Source organism: Canis lupus, chromosome 24 (genome assembly GCF_048164855.1).
Source record: "Canis lupus baileyi chromosome 24, mCanLup2.hap1, whole genome shotgun sequence".
In the NCBI taxonomy this organism is placed as follows: domain Eukaryota; kingdom Metazoa; phylum Chordata; class Mammalia; order Carnivora; family Canidae; genus Canis; species Canis lupus.
In genome coordinates this window covers 25,927,490-25,946,445 of record NC_132861.1, presented here as the reverse complement: position 1 = coordinate 25,946,445, position 18,956 = coordinate 25,927,490, and the positions used below count along the sequence as shown (strand labels likewise).

The following is an 18,956-nucleotide window of genomic DNA, read 5'->3' as shown; positions in this document are numbered from 1 at the left end:
ATTTACCACATCTTTAACCATTCATCTTGCCGTTTGCAATGACGTGGATGGAACTAGAGGGTATTATGCTAGGCAAAATAATTTAGAGAAAGAAATACCATAAGATTTAATTCATATGTGGAATTTAAGAAACAAAACAGATGAACACAGGGGAAGAGAGGGAAAATTAGAAGAAATCAGAAAGGGAGACAAACCATAAAAGACTTTTAATCATAGGAAACAAACTGAGGGGTGCTCAAGGGGAGGTGGAGTAGGAGATGGGGTAACTACGTGATGGGCAGTGAGGAGGGCACATGATGGAATGAGCATTGGATGTTATATGCAACTGATGAGTCACTAAGTTCTACCTCTGAAACTGATAATACACTATATTAATTGTTTTTCAATAAAAATAAAATAAGCTAAATACATTTCATTCTCAAAAAAAAACTATATAATTAAATAGAATGTACTAAGAGCGAAGGCAGGAACATGCAGAGTCTGGGGGAGGCAGAGAAGACAGCACCCAGAGATGTTCAGGGACAATCTCACTCAAAACTTTCAGCTGCATTGCTAGTAGTGCAATTTGCTAAACAGGGAGCTGATACCTTATCTCTCTATGCTCACCACAGCACACCTGCAATACAGTGGTCCATCTTTAGTTCCACTGAGAGACTGGAGAAACAAGACAAGATGACAATGAGACTTGGAATTTTTCATTCAAGAAATGATGAAAAGGGAGCACCTGCGTGGTTCAGTGGTTGAGCATCTACCTTTGGCTCAGGGTGTGATCCCAGGGTCCTGGGATCGAGTCCTGTATCGGGCTCCCCACAGGGAGCCTGCTTCTTCCTCTGCCTATGTCTCTACCTCTCTCTCTGTGGCTCTCATGAATAAATAAATAAAATCTTTAAAAAAAAATGAAAGGAATTAGAGATAATTGGCCTGGAAAAAAAATCTCAGGAATTAAATCCCTTTAACTTTTCTCAAGTGCCATCACAGAAGAGAAATAGCATTTCTTTCTTCAAGAAACAAGTCCCAATAGGTGGATGCTACAGCAAAGTATCTAAACCAGGTCAATTAAAAATTATATACTTCACCCATGAGACACCAGAGATGACTTGTGTTGCCACTGAAAAATGGAAAGGCTGTGAGGTGATTTCTCAGATGATTCCTGAGGCTAAGCCCAATTGTAGGATTCTAGAACCTCATCATAATGTTGCATAAATTTACATTAAAACCACCTCATTTTCATTGTGCACATTTTTGCATGCATTATTCCACATGAATTTCACAATAACCTTGTGAGAAAGGCCAGACCGGGGTTATCATCCCTTGTCCCACTGGAGAAGCTTAGAGAAAATCCAATAGCTAACATGCCCCTAACCCAGGTTTCCTGATTCCAAGCCAAAGTTATTTGTATCTTATTTTTTTAAACTTTTTAAAACATTTTTACTTATTCATTTTTTTAAGTAATCTCTACACCCAATGTGGGGCTCAAACTCACAACCTCCAGCTCAAGGGTTTCATGCTCTTCCAGCTCAAGGGTTTCATGCTCTTCCAACTGAGCCACTCAGGCATTCCAAAGCCATTTTGAAATTTGTCAATAATTCTCTAATCTCTCCTGCTGGATAGCAATCCTTGGCAAAGTTGTTACCCAAATGAGAAAAAATAAGTTGATGACATGACTTCTGCATTAGTTAAATTGACTAAATTTAAAGCACTGTTCTTCATCCATACATTAGACTTTTCTTAACTTTTGGTGTTAAAATGTACTCTCATTTATTAAATGATAAAAGTATTTGTTTCATGTCCATAATTAACAAAATCAAACCTTGACCATCGATACAGTTTCCCCAAAAAAATTTCTGGAGATTTTGCTAGTCTGTGCAATCCCATATCTGGAGACTATCAAAAGAGAGATATTAATAAGGTAGAATTTGTGGGACTGGCTACAGCATTTGAGAAATGTATTATTAAGTAAAGAAAATACAGTAGATGGAAGTTCTAGCCTTGGAGAAGTGCCGGCTATTTCAGAAGCTATCAAACAAAACTCCAAATACAATTCGGCATACACACCCCCACCCTACCCAGTGGGTCTTGGAGACAATTACCTGAAGCAATGATGTATCTGAAATCTGCACCAACTGAAACATCCTGGGTGAATTTCCAAAGTGGCCTGAAATAACCCTGAATAACCCATCTAGAAGTTAAAAAGCAAAGAAATTCTGTGAGAACAAGCCACAGGGCAGATATTAACAGTCAAAACTAGTTGCTATTTATACACAAGACATTGTGTCCCACTGGATACTCATGTACCCTAAAGACATTTAAGGCACTTAAAAAGTAGTTAAGCCAAAGTGAGCCATCATGTGCTATCATAGCCATGTGTGGATGTTATAAAGCTGAAATCACTGGCAATTCCATTTTTACCCAGTTTTAATTTGCTTGAGGTATAATCTGGCAGTGTGTGAAACCAATTGATTCCTCTATATTCTTTCTGATTTTAAGCCACAAATCTCTAGAGAAACACTGCATTTATTTCCCCCACTTTACCTACAAAACAAACGACCAGAGCACAACTTATTTTAACAATGTGGATTACAGAATGATTAAGTCAATCACCGCAACGAGAGGTGATCCGCAGGACTGCTGAAATGAGTAGCTCCAGAGTGCCCCCCACATTTGGGCACCGGGAGACCAAAGTGCAGGCGTCGTTAAACCTGGAGGCGCTGGCCACAGGCAAAACCAGAGCCTTACCTCTGCACTCCATTCACAAAACTGAACTAATGGTAATTAATTCATGATTAGTTCATTTCAGCTAATATATGAGCCTAAGCTTTTGCTGAGTGATGTAATATTTCAAAAGTAGGACTGTGCAATGGAATTTATTGGACTTCCTGAAATCACCAATGTAATTGTTTTTGCTGTTCACATATTAGGCACAGTCTCAAGGGGGAAAGCTGATTCTTCTCATATAATACTCTTTCCCCCCAAAGTTTGAAAGTCTGTCATCTTTCTCAATATATTCACTTCGTTAAATAGTTTACAGCTTGCAAGAGGGTCACAAAGTCTGAGTAACAAAATGACTGTCCTGACAGATTTAAACAATAAAACCACCAGATTGTTACATAAATGTTTTTCTCAGAGGCTGTTTCTGAAACACATACTAAATGCAAATATTGAAACACCTGCGTGCCAAGCACAATTCTTTTAGCAGATGTTAATCCCTGTGCTTTTAACCAATGGATTTAGATCACATAAATGTAACTTACCCCCTTCAGACTATCTTGGAAAGCTACCAATTACTTTATTTCAATCTGACAAAGAAACTATTACTCCCTACATTATAATTTCTGTTTTATACTTTATAATGGGAATATCTAAAAAGCAAGCGAAAAATACAGAAAGCCAAGTTGGAACTCCAGACAAAGTACATCACAGGTAATTCTGTAAGCTGTCTATTTTAGCATGGGAAATTTACAAAGATTGATAAGGTGACAAAATTTACGTGTTTTTTTTCCCCCCATGACTCTGGAGATTGAAATTCTCAATTCAACCAATCACTAATCAGGACAACCCACCAAAAAGCAGTCATCTTCATTCCCTCCATTCCTGAGATCTGGTGGGTGCCTTCGCTCACAGTTAAAACCTTCACAGGTCCCTTGGGTAATTTCCTGCGTGGGGATGCCTCTAAGAGATAGTTGTATTTTCAAGTCTGTTTTTAGAGCAGTTTTAGTTCACAGCAAAACTGAACGGAAGATAGAGATCTCCAATCTACCCTCTGACCCCACACATGCAGGCCCCATTATCAACATAACCCCCCCCCACCCTGCCGCATTTCTTACAACTAATGAACCCACACTGACACATCATGATCCTCAGAGTTTACGTAAGGATTCACACCCATAAAGTACATAGTTTACATTAGGATTCACGCTTGGTGTTGTGCATTCGATGGCTTTGAATAAAAGTGTGATTTCATATATCCACCAAATTTACCATGCAGAATATTTCAGTGCCCTAAAGATACCGTGTTCTACCCATTTGTCCCCTCCCATCCTTTTCCTGGACTTTTTAATTCTTCCTTAATCATCTCCCCACTTTTCCAGCCTTGAATCATTGTTATGAGTCAATTATTTAGTAATCATGAAAATTATCATTCCCCGGCCCAAATGTATGTGCCAGACCCCACACAATTGACATACATTATCTCATTTAATGCTCAAATATGCCAAGAAGTGGGTTTTATTTTCCACATTTACTGATAAGATAATTCCACAAACACATGTAATTTAACCTGACTCACTTATTGACTAAATCGTAGAGTCCTTATTCACAGCTTCAAAGCCTATGCTTTCCACTGGACTATAATCCTTCTCACACATCTACGTGTTCTGTAGAAGAGCCTTTTATTTCCATTTTTTTTAATTTTTATTTATTCATTTGGCAGAGCATGAGCGGCAGGCAGAGGGAGAGGGAGAAGCAGGCTCCCCTTGGAGCAGGGAGCCCAACATAGGACTTGATCCCAAGACCCAGCAATCATAAAATCATGACCTGAGCTGAAGGCAGAGGCTTAACCAACTGAGCCACCCAGGTGTTCCTTTAATATCCATTTTTAAAACATACTTTGTTGGTGTTTGTTTTTTCTTTTTTCTTTTCTTTTCTTTTCTTTTTTTTTTTTTTTTTTTTTTGGAGAGAGAGTTATGCAGAAAAAAGAAAACTATTCACTTAGGTTGCCAAATTATTTCAAATATACACGCTGGTCTCATTCTCTGCTTCTGTGCCAGAAGTCAGGCTGCCAAGCTCAGGGCAGATATCTAGTTAGTTTTCAATAAATATGGACTTGTTCCTCATTAATTAGTATCTATATAGATTATGCTATGTCAGAATTTTCCTTTCTATCTCTGCCACCTGTCTTTTGCACATTGCATGGTTCTATTTATTCAAGAAGCTTTTGGATAAAAACAGAGCCGGACTTGCCTAAGAGTCTCTACCATCCCTTGTGTTGAATCAGAGATAAATCAACACAATTCACTAACACACCAAGATTAAACTCCAGTAAAATCAAGCCAAGAGCTGGCTGTAGAATCCTGACATGCTACAGTTATGAAGTCATAAAAACTTTCAGACTCTTAGTTAGGAATTCTGTTTCTTTGGTCACTAAAAAATGACAGATGGGAAATTATGGACAATTATTTATCATTTTGTTACCATAGACAACCTTTCTAATTGTGGCCTTTTCTCATATTCCTATATATTATCTAAACCTATCTATAATATTGAGTACTATAGTGGGTAAAAAATAAGCCCCAATAATTTCTGCCCTCAAAGACCTTAGAAAAAACTGTTGACTTATATGAAAACACTAGAAACAGAGAAGATTGTTTGAGAAGATTAATTTAAAAATCCTGGTAGGGATCATAATTATAATGGAAGTTCCCAGAGAGTTCTGAGAGAGAGAACATTTCACTGAAATGTAGGAACCAAGATTAAAATGTTGATTTTCAGAAATGGAGTGTATTTTAAAAGATATAAAAGAGTGAAGGTAGTAATGAGAAACCATTCTTCCTGGATCCGTCACGTTTCTGAGTTTCTTATAAGTAGATGCACTGTCATTGCCCCAAACTATCTTTTCAAGGATGTTTCTATGGCCAACCACCTTGGAAGATAGAGATAACGTCTTTCTCCAGGGCAAAGAAGAAGCAGGCATTCTTGTTGCCCATTTTAAAAAAACAAAATATTCAGGTTCCTAAAGGTCAGGGATCCTCTCTTTTTTTAAAGATTTGATTTATTCATGAGACACACAGAGAAGCAGAAAGATCGGCAGAAGGAGAAGCACGCTCCCGATGGGGAGCCTGATGCAGGACTGGATCCCAGAACCCCAGGATCACGCCCTAAGCCAAAGACAGATATTCAACCACCGAGCCACCCAGACGTCCCAGGGATCCCCTCTTGCAAGACAACCCATCAAGCCTGCAGGTATCACGTAGTCTTTTTGTGCCCCTGCAGGAAGTGGAGCTCAGGGCCCAAGGCCAATGCTAATGCTTTGTCTACCGCTGTTTGCTATAGTCTTAAAACTGTGGCCATTAACTTGTTAGCTTGTGAGCAGGGTAAAATATCATACCCTTTGCAATTTCTACCAGGCATATTTGAGGCAGACTGACTAAAGACTAGAAACAGGAATATTGGGGATCCCTGGGTGGCGCAGCGGTTTGGCGCCTGCCTTTGGCCCAGGGCGCGATCCTGGAGACCCGGGATCAAATCCCACGTCGGGCTCTCGGTGCATGGAGCCTGCTTCTCCCTCTGCCTATGTCTCTGCCTCTCTCTCTCTCTGTGACTATCATAAATAAATAAAAATGTTTAAAAAAAAAAGATTTAAAAAGAAACAGGAATATGCAGGAGGAAATACAGAGAAAGATATGAGTATTTCTAGATTATTCTATACAGCAACTAGAGTAGGTTCTTATAACTGAACTCCGAATGAACAAGCCAGATTGTGTCAAGTGAGCTAATTATAGCCCAGGCTTAAATTGAATACACTGTTTAAAAAAAAAAAAAAAAAGTTTAAAAAAATTGACATTGTGAGAGAAATTTTTTTCTTCTAGGTGACATTTGAGGTAATGAAATAATACATTTAGTTATGATCTATAGCAGGAAAAAAAACCAATTCACTTCCCTAAAAATGAACAACACATCAAGATGGGACTTAGGAAAGCTCTGCCCCATGTGATTTTTTATGCTTTAAATAATGGGGGAGGGAGGAAGTCACTGCAATATTGGCATAGTTTCTTTTCAGTGAATTAAATTTAGACTTTATCAATTATGTTTCCCTTTCCATGTTAGTCACAGGACGTTCAGAGCCAAATTGAACTTGGCTTTACTCACATGGGTGTGAATGGTTCTATTCTAATTCTCCCCAGCTTTGACCTTCACATTATATTTCCTCTGGTCTTTCTATTCATGCATACTTTTAATCTTATTTTATATATACACATACATCACTCAAATCTTCTCTGGAATGAGGTAGACTATTAATTAGTCAATTATAATTCATTGATTATTGAAATAATTAAGCAGGCTTTGCAGAATCTCTTAACTGCTTGCCCAAAACCTCCCCTCCTTTCCTCCTTATCCTTCCAAAAGCAGAAGTGGAAATTTTAGTCACATATACATTGAACAGGTAATGTGACTACACTCTTCAACTTCTAGATGCTGCATAATAATTGTCTGCTCATCCAGCAGACAAATCTAGGAGCTGGGAGAAGGAGAAAAGAAGTCAGCATGAAAAACATGGGTTCTTCCCCAAAAGTCCTAAAATTTCACAGGATCATGAAGAGAGAGGGTGCGATCCAGATTGTGTCTAGATACCATAATGATTGGCTCTACATAAAAGTGTACAAAGAATGTGCTTGTAGATTACGTGACATATCCGGGCTGATGGCCTCATATCAGTAACAAGTCCTGCTAAATTGTACTTTTCACCTTCAAGTCTGTTTACAAGCATTATTTATTGACAGAAAATACCACATGATTTAATTAAATTGAAATAATTCAGGACAGGGAATAGTGCCTAGACAATTGGAAGATGCTTTCCAAATGTTCTTCCAATGGAAGTATGTGGAATCCGTAAAATAACAATAATTATTTCAGCACCATAAATCAAGCTAAAATATTTGTTTCCAAAAATGTCCAGTAGAATGAACACCTTCCAGATCTAAGTCATCTCAACATAATACAGCTGTCTGGAAGAACAGTGGAATTTCTCTGTTTTTCTTTTTTTAATGAGAAAGCACCTTTTGAGGCATGGGTGATAGGTGAGATTTACAACATCATATTTAAGAATCTAGGGAAAGGATAAATAAGAGAAAGATAACTATAATGCTTTGAAGAAATGATTTTTAATTTCACTTAAAAGGATCTTCTCAAAAACGCACATAAGTATGCAAATGTAAGGGATGCAGGGTTGAAGCATGCAGGAAATAACAGGATAGGAAAGAACATTTTTTTATATATTTATATTTATTATATAGAGGTTTTACTTATTTATTTATGAGAGAGAGAGAGAGCACAAGCCGGGAGGGAGGCAGAGGGAGAGCTAGAAGCAGACTCCCCCACAGAGCTCAGGGCTCCAGGTGGAGCTTGATAGGCAGGGCTCCATCCTAGAACCCTGAGATCATGACCTGAGCCAAACTCAGATGCCTAACCAACTGAGCAACCCAGACTCTCTGGAAAGAATGGTGTTTTCAACCAGAGTTACAGGCCACAAAACAGACAAGAAGAGAGGATCTACTTAAATCTTTCTCCATAACCTATAACGTAGATCACACCTCTCTAGAGCAGTGCTACACTGCAGAGGTTAAAGCCAGACTTCAGGATCACACAGATTACCTGGCTCAGTCAAACACCATCACATCCTGTTTGTGTCCTTGAGAAGTGACTTAAAGCTCCGTTTCTTCGTCAGCAAAACAGACATAAGAAGGCTGCTATGAAGAATAAGTGACATAATGCCTGGGAAGCACAGAGAACAGTGCCTGGCACACATAACACTCCATAAAGCAATTTGTTTTTATTATTGCTTTTTGATCGAATGGTAGAATTTACTCAACTGTGCACAGCCAGATGCATTCTCTATTTCTGATTTAACTCTATATATTTAAGCTTGTATTATAGGCAGAAGTTTACTCTTTTCCACAGTGCCTAAATTAATCTGATTATAACATGTTTGCAGAGACACCTAACTTTTTCAGACCACTAAGAGTTGTATTTAATGCTAAAAAGGTCACATGTCCTTTTATTACCCAACAAATATTGGAAGGCTTGATTTGACACCTTGTCTCTATTATACCAACCTCATTAATTTAAAAAATAATAAATCTTCCAAGTTAGCCTTCCTGGAGATTCTCAAATGCAAATAACACGTTCGGATAACTTCTCAAATGTTAAGCACAGTTCTTAATTTTGATATTTATCACACATCTCAATGAGCATCTCAATACAATTTATCCTGATGAGTCAGAAATAAAATACATTAAATGCAGAGGTGCTGTCTGTGTTTTAAGAAAGTCCAAAGACTAAGTCTTTCTTTTTTTAATAAAATCTGACTGGGTAACCAAATAAACTACAGTATTAATGCTACCCAATATTCCATTATGAAGTAGTTAAGGCTTTAAGAGATAATTTCATTAAAACTAATCCCTGCAATTGGGTTAACTTACATACAACAAATTTCAATCATATGCTAAAAGACACATATAAAACAGATAAATTAGAGTGTAATTTGTATTATAAAAAGCTGTGTTGCTTACAGAATAACATTTAATCTTAAAAACTGTAAAAGAATTGAGAATAGGGGCAAGAGTCACTATTACTTTTTTTCTTAGATTTTATTTGAGAGCAAAAGAGAGAGAGAGCACACACAAGCACAGAAGGAGAAGGAGAAGCAGACTCCCTGCTCAGCAGAGAGCCCAACACGGGGCTGGATCACAGAACCCTGAAATCATGACCTGAACAGAAGGCAGATGTTTAACCCACTGAACCACCCAGGTGCCCTTTGAGTTACTATTACTTGAAAAACAATCCAAAATTAAAAAAAAAAAAAAAACAGTTCTGAATTTTGATATATCAATGAGGACATGTGGATTTACTTCAAAAATGTATATTTATAAACAATGTAACAAGACTGAAAATTGCACAAATTGAGAAAACTGTGTGATTACTTATCAACTGATTAAGAACTGAATAGCCGTTCTGTGGATCCTCAACACCTTTGCCTTCTCCTCCTCTATGTGGGTCCCTGCCTTTTGGCTGGCTTTGCCAACTTGAATAGGTTATGATTTAATGTTAGAGCTCCACAAAGGATCTGTGGCTTTTCCATACAGGGCCAGACAGTATAGATGATACCCATAGACAGCACATAAAAAAGTGTGTGTGGCTGTGTCTCGATACAACTTTACAAAATCAAGTGGCAGGACAGATTTGCTGACAACCCCTGCCATCTTATTTCTGCAGAGAAAACTCTCTTCTTACCACCTGACTTAAAGAAGAAAAAGGGAGTATATGCACTTGTTGACCACCCGACCCAAACGTTCTTTCAAATATCTGATATTCAAGATGAAGAATCGAGAAACAAATGTGATTGCCCACCTCAACTGTAAAAGTTGCCCTTAACCTAACAATAAATCTTACTGCTCAAAGATGTCTTTTCATTGCATGTATAGATCACACAAAGCTAAATTTAAAAAGCTATTTCAATAAATACATACATACATACATACATACATACATACAATTTCTGCAACATTTCCTCAACGAGAATATTTCTTGAAAGTTTCCAAATTTTTCACTTTCTAACACAAGTGACTCTTTTCCAAAACATGAGGACAGCAGAAATTACTAAACTCACCCTGAATATATTACTCTCTTCAGCTAGGAAAAGACAAAACTCAAAGAGTGAATATTGTGCTACATAAAAAGAAAACACCCTGGGTAAATGTTTTTGCATAAGTTGTTCTAACTAAATTCTAGATTGGAACTAAAGTATTCTAAGAAAAGTAACATAAGATAGCTGTAATCCTTTATTTTTATATACTCATTCATTTATTACACATACACACACACACACACGCACACAACACACTATGTGCCAGTACCATTCAGGCACCAGGAATACAATAATGTGAAAACAGACAAAAAAAAGCACAGAACTGGGAATCCCTGGGTGGTGCAGCGGTTTGGCGCCTGCCTTTGGCCCAGGGCGCGATCCTGGAGACCTGGGATCCAGTCCCACACCGGGCTCCCGGAGCATGGAGCCTGCTTCTCCCTCTGCCTGTGTCTCTGCCTCTCTCTCTCTCTCTCTCTCTCTGTGTGTGACTATCATAAATAAATAAATTAAAAAAAAAAAAAGCACAAAGCTTATAGGGCACCTGAGTGCTCAGTCAGTTAAGTGTCTGCCTTCAGCTGGGATCATGTCCCAGGGTCCTGGAATCGAGTCCTGCATTGGGCTCCCTGCTCAGTGGGGAGTCTGCTTCCCCCTTTCCCTCTGCTCATGCTCTCTCTCTCTCTCACTTGCTCATGCTCTCAAATAAATAAAGTCTTTTTCTTTTAAGTGTGCAGAGCTTATATTCTAGCAGAGGAAGACAAAGGATAAGCAAAGGAAAAATGTAAAATATATAATGTATTCAATCATCATAAGTACTATAAAGAAGAATAAAGAAGGGGGAAATGTGGGAAATACAGAGTCTGGGAGTTGCAATTTCATATAAAGCAGCCAGCCAGGGAAATCATTATCAAGAATGTAATATTATGGTGGTGGTGAGGGAATGAGCCAGATATGGGGGAAGAGTGGACCAGCAGAGGGAACGGTAAGTGCAAATGCTCGGAGATGAGAGAGTGCCTAGAGAACAGGTGTGTTGGAGAAACAGAAAGGAGGCCAGTGTGCCACACATATAACACGCAAGGGGAACAGTAGGACATTGAGTAAGAGAGATGGAGAAGGGGACAGAGGAGGGCAGGGAGGGAAAGTAGGCAGACTATGAAAGAGTTTTAACGGAGGAATGATGAGGGCTTTTTAAAGATTTTATTTATTTATTCATGAAAGACACACAGAGAGAGGCAGAGACACAGACAGAGGGAGAAGCAGGTTCCCTGTGGGGAGCCTGATGCAGGTCTCAATCCCAGGACCCCAGGATCATGACCTGAGCCGCAGGCAGACACTCAACCACTGAGCCACTCAGTTGCCTCAAGAAATGACATTTTAATAAATTATTCCACCTGCTGCATTGAGAATGGACTGAAGGAGAGTCAAGGATGGACATGGGGAAAGCAGTTAGGAAAATATTAAAGTAACTAGGGGAGATATATAGTGGCTTGGGCCAAGATAGTAGCAATAGAGACATTTCTATTTATTCCCCTGAATGAATCGGTCCTAGAGGAGACCTGGAAGGAACAGGAAGATAGCTTACAACACAAACCTCGCTGCAAGTCAGCAGCCTTCCCTTTGTGAGGGATCCAAGCACGGCTTTAGGGGTGTTTAAGAGAATGGAGTCTGAAAGCCATACACAGCCTTTCATAGGGTTTGCTCTGGACTATCAGAAATTCTAGATAGATAATATTAAAACTGTCTATAAAAGGAAAAACTGGAGAGGAAAAGAAAATTATCAGTTTCTGGACAGAAATGCAGACTCCAACATCTATAGTTCAATCTGCCCATGCTCATGAGAACTTGACTTCTTCACTGCCTGTTCTGGTTAATTACAGGGCTGATGAGTTTTGTATGGATTTTCTATGCAGCAGAAGGTTGATTTTGGAAGTTGACAGTGGGCGAGGGATGGGAAAATCTCCATTCTGTAGAACACATGGGAAAATGATCACATAGTGTTTTGCTCACAGTAGGTACTTGAATATTTAATAAGTGATTAATTGGTGTTCTCATATGCCCCTGTACTTGGACCTTCATGGACAGATCATCTACATTCTCTGGAACCTGGGCATTTCTGGAATTCTATTATTCAACTATAGTAATGAAGAGAAATATCTTTCTGAGATGAAATACTCATTCTCCAGTTGGCAAATGGTGGTTGCTGTCAGGCTTTCTGTTGACAGAAGCAGAGCTAAATGTAGGTAACCTGAGGTAGTTCTCTATTTCTTCATAGGGGAACATGTGGTACAGAAAGAGAGGAAGACTGAGCCCAGGGGCAAATGATATCATATGCTATGTGGGGCTTAGTGCTAAAGAAGCAGAGACTGATTCAGATAGGTGGGTGACATGGCCATGATTCTAGAATCACGATAGAGGATGGTAGTGGTAGAGGATGGACCAACCAAATGTACTAGCAGTTTCCTGGTGTGCCGGCACCCTGCACCCCTATCCTCTGTAAATACCCTTCCTCAAAAAAACAAAACAAAACAAAACAAAACAAAACAAAACACCCTTCCTCAGTTAGAAATGGCCTCCTCATTAACGCCCCCTAGGCAGCCAGTCAATTCCTCTTTTGTGCTCTCTGGGACATGGTACAAAAATTATTGTTGTTTTAAAGACAGTTCTTTAAAAGCAGGGACAGAGTCTTGTTATATCTTGAATTGAGAATGCCTGACACCGAGCCTTACATACTAGGTAGTCAAAAAGTGCTTGTCACTACACATGCACACGGTGATGAAGGAGGTAAAAGTTTGTCTTTCCACTTCCTTTCTCTGTAGCTCATATACCTGGTATTGCCTCTCGCTCTGTCCTCAGTTGCCAGTGGGATGCCAGAGGTCTTCATTTAAATGTCCCACTGAAGCCCATCCTCCAAACATCTCAAGGTCTAGAACTGTTCCTTTCCTCTGTTCCTCAACACCTGCTCATTACTTCCCTAGTCCTAAAAGCGATTACTGGCTATACTCATTCATGTCGGATGGTAAATGACATGATTTTCCTTTTGTGAGGTAACTCCTAAAATTCCAAGGAAAGAATAACTAATGGTTGGGGCACCTGGGTGGCTCAGTTGTTGAGCATCTGCCTTTGGCTCAGGGCATGATCCTGGGGTCCTGGGATGAAGTCTTGCATCAGGCTCCCTGCAGGGAGCCTGCTTCTCCCTCTGCCTATGTCTCTGCCTCTCTCTGTGAATAAATAAATAAGATCTTTAAAAAAAAAATAATAGCTAATGGTTGAATTTCAGACTCTGTGATTGTAGGGAGGTATTTGTCTGTTGTGATGTACAGCCAGGGATCCCTAAAATCCCATCCTGTGGGTAACTATGGACACCATCTACATATAGACATATAAGAATGGTAAAAAATAATTTTCAGTTTACAGAAGCATGATAATTCAGCATTCCTTCAGCACATGTATTTCTAAAAGGTCAATACAAGATTTTTCTTTTCAAAATGAGTATAAGTGCATTGATTTTTTTGTGATGAAATGATATTATCCACTCTCAAAGGAAAACAATCAACAGCACACATGAACATGGATATATCTCAGAAATATTAGGAGTCCAAAAAAGAAAAAGAAAATTACAGAGGAATATATCCAGTATGGCTCCATTTATTTAAAATTCAAAGCAATGAAAATAAACACTATATGACTTATGGATACATTAGTAGGTGGCTAAACCATACAGAAAAGCAAAAAAAAATGATTAGCTCAAAATTCAGGCAAGTAATTGCCTCCATGAAAGAGGCAGGGGCAGAAGGAAGGCTAAGATAAAGCAATGTCCTATTTTTTAGCTGGACAGTGGGTATTAATTATATAATCCTTCTTTAAACTGTGCATATGTCCTCTTTCAAATGTTTGGCATATTTCATAACAACAAAAGAAAACCAAGCACTATAAAAAAAACTGTACAGAGAAAATAATAATCACCTAAAACCCACCACCCAGAATTAAATATTAACAACCTTCCTGATATCTTTCTTTTTATACACATGCACACACACACACACACACACACACTCAATCGTACGTGTATATAAGATAATATACCATAAATACTGTTTGTAGCCTGCTCCTATTTTTTTTTAAGATTTCCTTATTTCTTTTAGATAGAAAGAGGGAGAGAGCACCAGCAGGAGGAGCAGAGGGGGAGAATCCCAAGGAGTCTGTACATGGAGCAGGGAACCCGGCCCGAGGCTCGATCTCACAACCCTGAGATCACAAGCTGAGCTGAAACTGAGACAGATGCTTAACTGGCTGAGCCACTGGGGTACCCCTGCTGCCTGGTCTTTATTCAACAATACACAATATGCATTGTTGTAGAATGAACTCCATGACATATAACTGAGTGAGAGAAAACACTGTGAGCGTACTAAGAACTCACACTAAAAGGAATGTTCTCACCAAATGTGATTAAATGTATTTCCCTCAGATCCCCAGAATTCACATGACAAGAGAATTTTATACGTTCCCAAAACAAATGTCCAGAGAATGCCACCCAAAACTGACCTTTCCTACAAAAGTAAACTTAGCTATACAACATCTCTTGAATCCACAGTCAGAGCCAGACTTTCTCACTTGTAAGCTAAATACTTCTTTACTATGGAACAAAGTGCCAAAAACGATATTCATCATTTTCAACACAGAAAAAAATAACCATATTACATCAGAGCTCATAAAATATTGAAAATGGAGGGCTTATTTTCTCACTTCTGACATTCATGTCATATGTGAGAACCAGCCATACAGGCTGTAAGTTCTGTTCTGTTAAAAAACAGAATTGCTTCCATCTAGTACCCCCAAATTATGTCTCAATCATGGCAACATTTATGAATCCTAATTGCCTGTTACTACTATGTTAGTAAACTATTGTTTTAAACTGACATGCCTTCTGGACCAAATTATTCACATGAACAAACTACTTGCTAGCCAGAGCCTCAGTAAATATTTCCTATGAACTTGAAGTTTTCAATACGGCACGCCGCAACTGGTAACCATACACTTCACACTCATGGCTTTCTATAAATGTTTTAGTTTGAAATAATAAATGCTTTTAAAAATACCTCCACTTTGATAGGAAAACCCTATTCACCTCACAGCTCATTCCCACTTTTTAGTAACTTTTCTCTCATCAAGTTGACTCAAATTGAAAACATATCACCAAGAACTGAGCCACATAACAGCCTGACATAGGTTCCAGAATGGAGGGTGAGGGGCCAATGAGTGGGACCTGAGAACTTGCGGAGAAAGGGATTTTTCTTATCAAAACATGATTGTAAGTTTGGAAATGTGCTCACAAAAATAATTTTGACTGAAGCAATTCCATGCTGTTCCAACCTTCCCCCAAACCATGTTTTTATCAGTCTGAAAGATTGTAAGACTCCACACTTACAATTCAAGTTTCTCATTTCCTCCTAACTAAACTAAGTTGAATTTCTGTAGCTATAGCTGTTTAAGAGGATTTTCCCTTTCTAAGTGAATGCAGTGTACATGGATATTCCCAATTCATTAAACCTTGTCATTCACAAAGCAGGAGACTTCCAGAACAGCAGTAAAATGCCAGGCTCTATGAGATTTGAGGCAAACACTGTGATCAGGGTGAGTAAAAATGTCTCAGTGCAACCAAAAAACCTCTATTGAGGAATTCAAAATGGAAGAAACTCCTGTCTGGGCACAGGTGATCCTAGGATTGCCACATTTAGATGACCTTCACTCTGTGTTGTTGTGTGTAGGAGTCTGTTATCTCAAAAAGCCAATTCGTCAAATGACCCATCATCTAGGAAAATGCAAGATAGTTCAACCAGTTCATGTAAAAAAATGTCCTGCTTAGACATGAAAGTTGCTGCTCATGAGTGGACCCAAAGCAGGTGAAGCCTTGAGAAAAATAAAAAACAGGTGAACATTATGTTATTGTGAAATATCAGATAGCCACCCTTAATGTCAGCTATCATCCTGTGTGATAAAGATCACTCATGCTGAACTTTTGCAGATTCTGCATGTACCAATCATAGACCAGCAAGTCCACAGGTTTTCCATGTCTTAATACTTCTCTTCCACTTCATGATTTTACAGGATACATACCACAATGAGCAGAAGATTAATAACAGATCTGCAGACAAAGAAAAAAGTTGCGTGTCAGCTGGAAAATATGTACAAAGAAAAAGGACAAACTGGAATTATGAAGAGGGTTTCATCCTCTGGTGATTAATGTAAGTTACACGATGCATCAACTTGACAGAGATGTCAACAAATCATAGCAGATTGTCCTGCTTCCCTGGCCTAACAAAACATTGGTGCTATCTTGGATGTATCAATTTTTTTCTACCTGAAAGTTGTTTTGCCCATTGGATTTGTTTTCTTTACATTTTTATATGTGGAAATATGAACTCCACCCTCTTCTAACAAAATAATCATTTTTCTTCGAAAAAAAATTTTAAGTAGGTTCTACACCCAGTGTGGTGCTTGAATTCACAACCCTGAGATTGAGTCACATGGTCTGGGGTGCCTGGGTGGCTTTGTCAGTTAAGCATCTGCCTTGGGCTCAGGTCATAATCTCCCTGTTGGGCTCCCCATGCAGTGGGGAGTCTGCTTCTCTCTCTGCACTCCACCCCCACTCATGTTCTCTCTCTCTCCCAAATAAATAAATCTTAAAAAAAGTCACACAGCCAGCCCAGAACCCCTATTCAGAAACATTTTTAAAGCACATGCTGAAAAGGTGCCTGGGTGGCTCAGTGGTTGAGCATCTGCCTTTGGCTCAGGTCGTGACCTGGGGTCCTGGGATCAAGTCCCGGAGGGAGCCTGCTTCTCCCTCTGCCTATGTCTCTGCCTCTTGGTGTCTATCACAAATGAAGGAATAAAATCTTTAAAACACACATACATACATACATATACATAAAGCACATGCTTATGAACATGTTTTTTTCCCACTTTCCACTTTACTTTAACACTGCTGTTGGACAAACATTCCCCAAATTCTCCCTTTGTTCCTTTAGGCTCCTGCACTCAAAATCTTTAATGCTTTTTCACCTTTAGAACAAGGTCAGTGTTCATAAATCTGTCAATCAAGGCTTCCATAATATGGCCCAACCTCTTTTTTTTTTTAATTTCTCCCCTACCAATCCCTAAGTAGACCAAAGTTGATTTTTTTTACTGCCCCTCATCCATGTGGCTTTCTGTCTGTCTCCAAACATTTGCTCAAGTTGTGATCCCTCTTGTGTTGGTCAGTTGTGCTGTAGTAACAAACAACTCCCCAAATCTCTGGATTACAACAACAAATATTTGTTGCTCATTCATATTACATGTAGGCTTTCACTGGGCTTTAGTTATGCACCAGGTTCCAACTCAGCTCTATGTGTCACTTCATTCTGGAACCCATACCCAAGAAGAAGCCACTAGCCGGGACAGACTGTAGTCCTGGCAGAAAAACGGAAGCAAACAGGCAGTCATATTTAAGGGTTTTGCTCTGATGTGGCATATGTCAGGCCAAAGCAAGTCCCATTGGCAAGTCCAATATTAATAGACCAACAACATACACTTCCTCTATAAGTGGACATTACAAATCACACTGCAATTAACAGGAGTGTATAATCTTATTACAGGAAAGAAAATACGTTAATAATTGAAAAAAAAAATCCACCTGACTACTCAAATCATCTACTCCCCTCCTCTGCTAATAGGTCCACCCTCTGCTCAAGCCTTGATTCAAGTCCCATGTTTATCCACCTGTCTAATCTAAAATGCACTTGTCTTCATGGAGCATTGCTCATCAGTATTGCACACTTGGCACTTAGCTTATGCTAGTGCATGTAAGAAGTTATCATAGTCCATCTCTCTGTCTTGTGTTCCTGACTAGACCATAACCTTTAGGGGGATGAGATTAAATCTTATAACTCTTGATAATTTCACTTATTGTATAAGGTATGTTCCTGTATAATTGTTTGTTGTTGAAGGAGTTACTAATATTTTTCCATCATGGGAAACAAGTTTCATCTTCAAAGGAGAATAGACTTAGTTCAAAGGAGTTTTATTGCCAAATTTTAATGTAGTCTCTCCATTCTTTAGAACATTACTAGGATAAATATATAGAGGCACAGCCTATTTGGACATATATCTAAGGTCTAAGCATTTAAACAAAGGGTGTGGTATAAAATAGGCCCGTGACAGGTACCACACTACCTTCACCCTTATTTTAGCCCCAATATGAAAACAGTAGCTTGAACAAACAAAATTGTAACAATTTCTTTTAATAAAAGGTAGCTGTGCTAAAAATGAGAATTTTTAAAGATATCTTGGTATTTTAAAATAGTTCTCTCTTCTGGGGTGCCTGAGTGGCTCAGTGGATTAGGCGTCTGCCTTCAGCTCAGGTCATAATCCCCAGGGTCCTGGGATCGAGTTCCACATCAGGCTCTCTGCTCAGTGGGGAGTCTGCTTCTCCTTCCCTTCCCCTACCACTCCCCCTGCTTGTGCTCATGTTCTCTCATCTTTCACTCTATCTCTCTAAAATAAATAAATACAATCTTTTAAAAAGGAAAATATAAAAATAAAATAATTATCTTTTCTTATAAGA

General features: G+C 38.8%; 1 protein-coding gene across 11 annotated transcripts in view; it reads right to left on the bottom strand.

The window, feature by feature from the left end:
* LOC140615899 (uncharacterized) overlaps positions 1-18,956 on the bottom strand; it is a 309,775-nt gene that overhangs the window by 233,692 nt on the left and 57,127 nt on the right. For all 11 annotated transcript variants that reach the window (XM_072795998.1, XM_072795999.1, XM_072796000.1 and 8 more), the window contains exon 5: positions 2,091-2,179. In XM_072795998.1, coding sequence (XP_072652099.1) covers positions 2,091-2,179 — 89 coding nt within the window. The remainder of the gene's footprint in view (positions 1-2,090; positions 2,180-18,956) is intronic.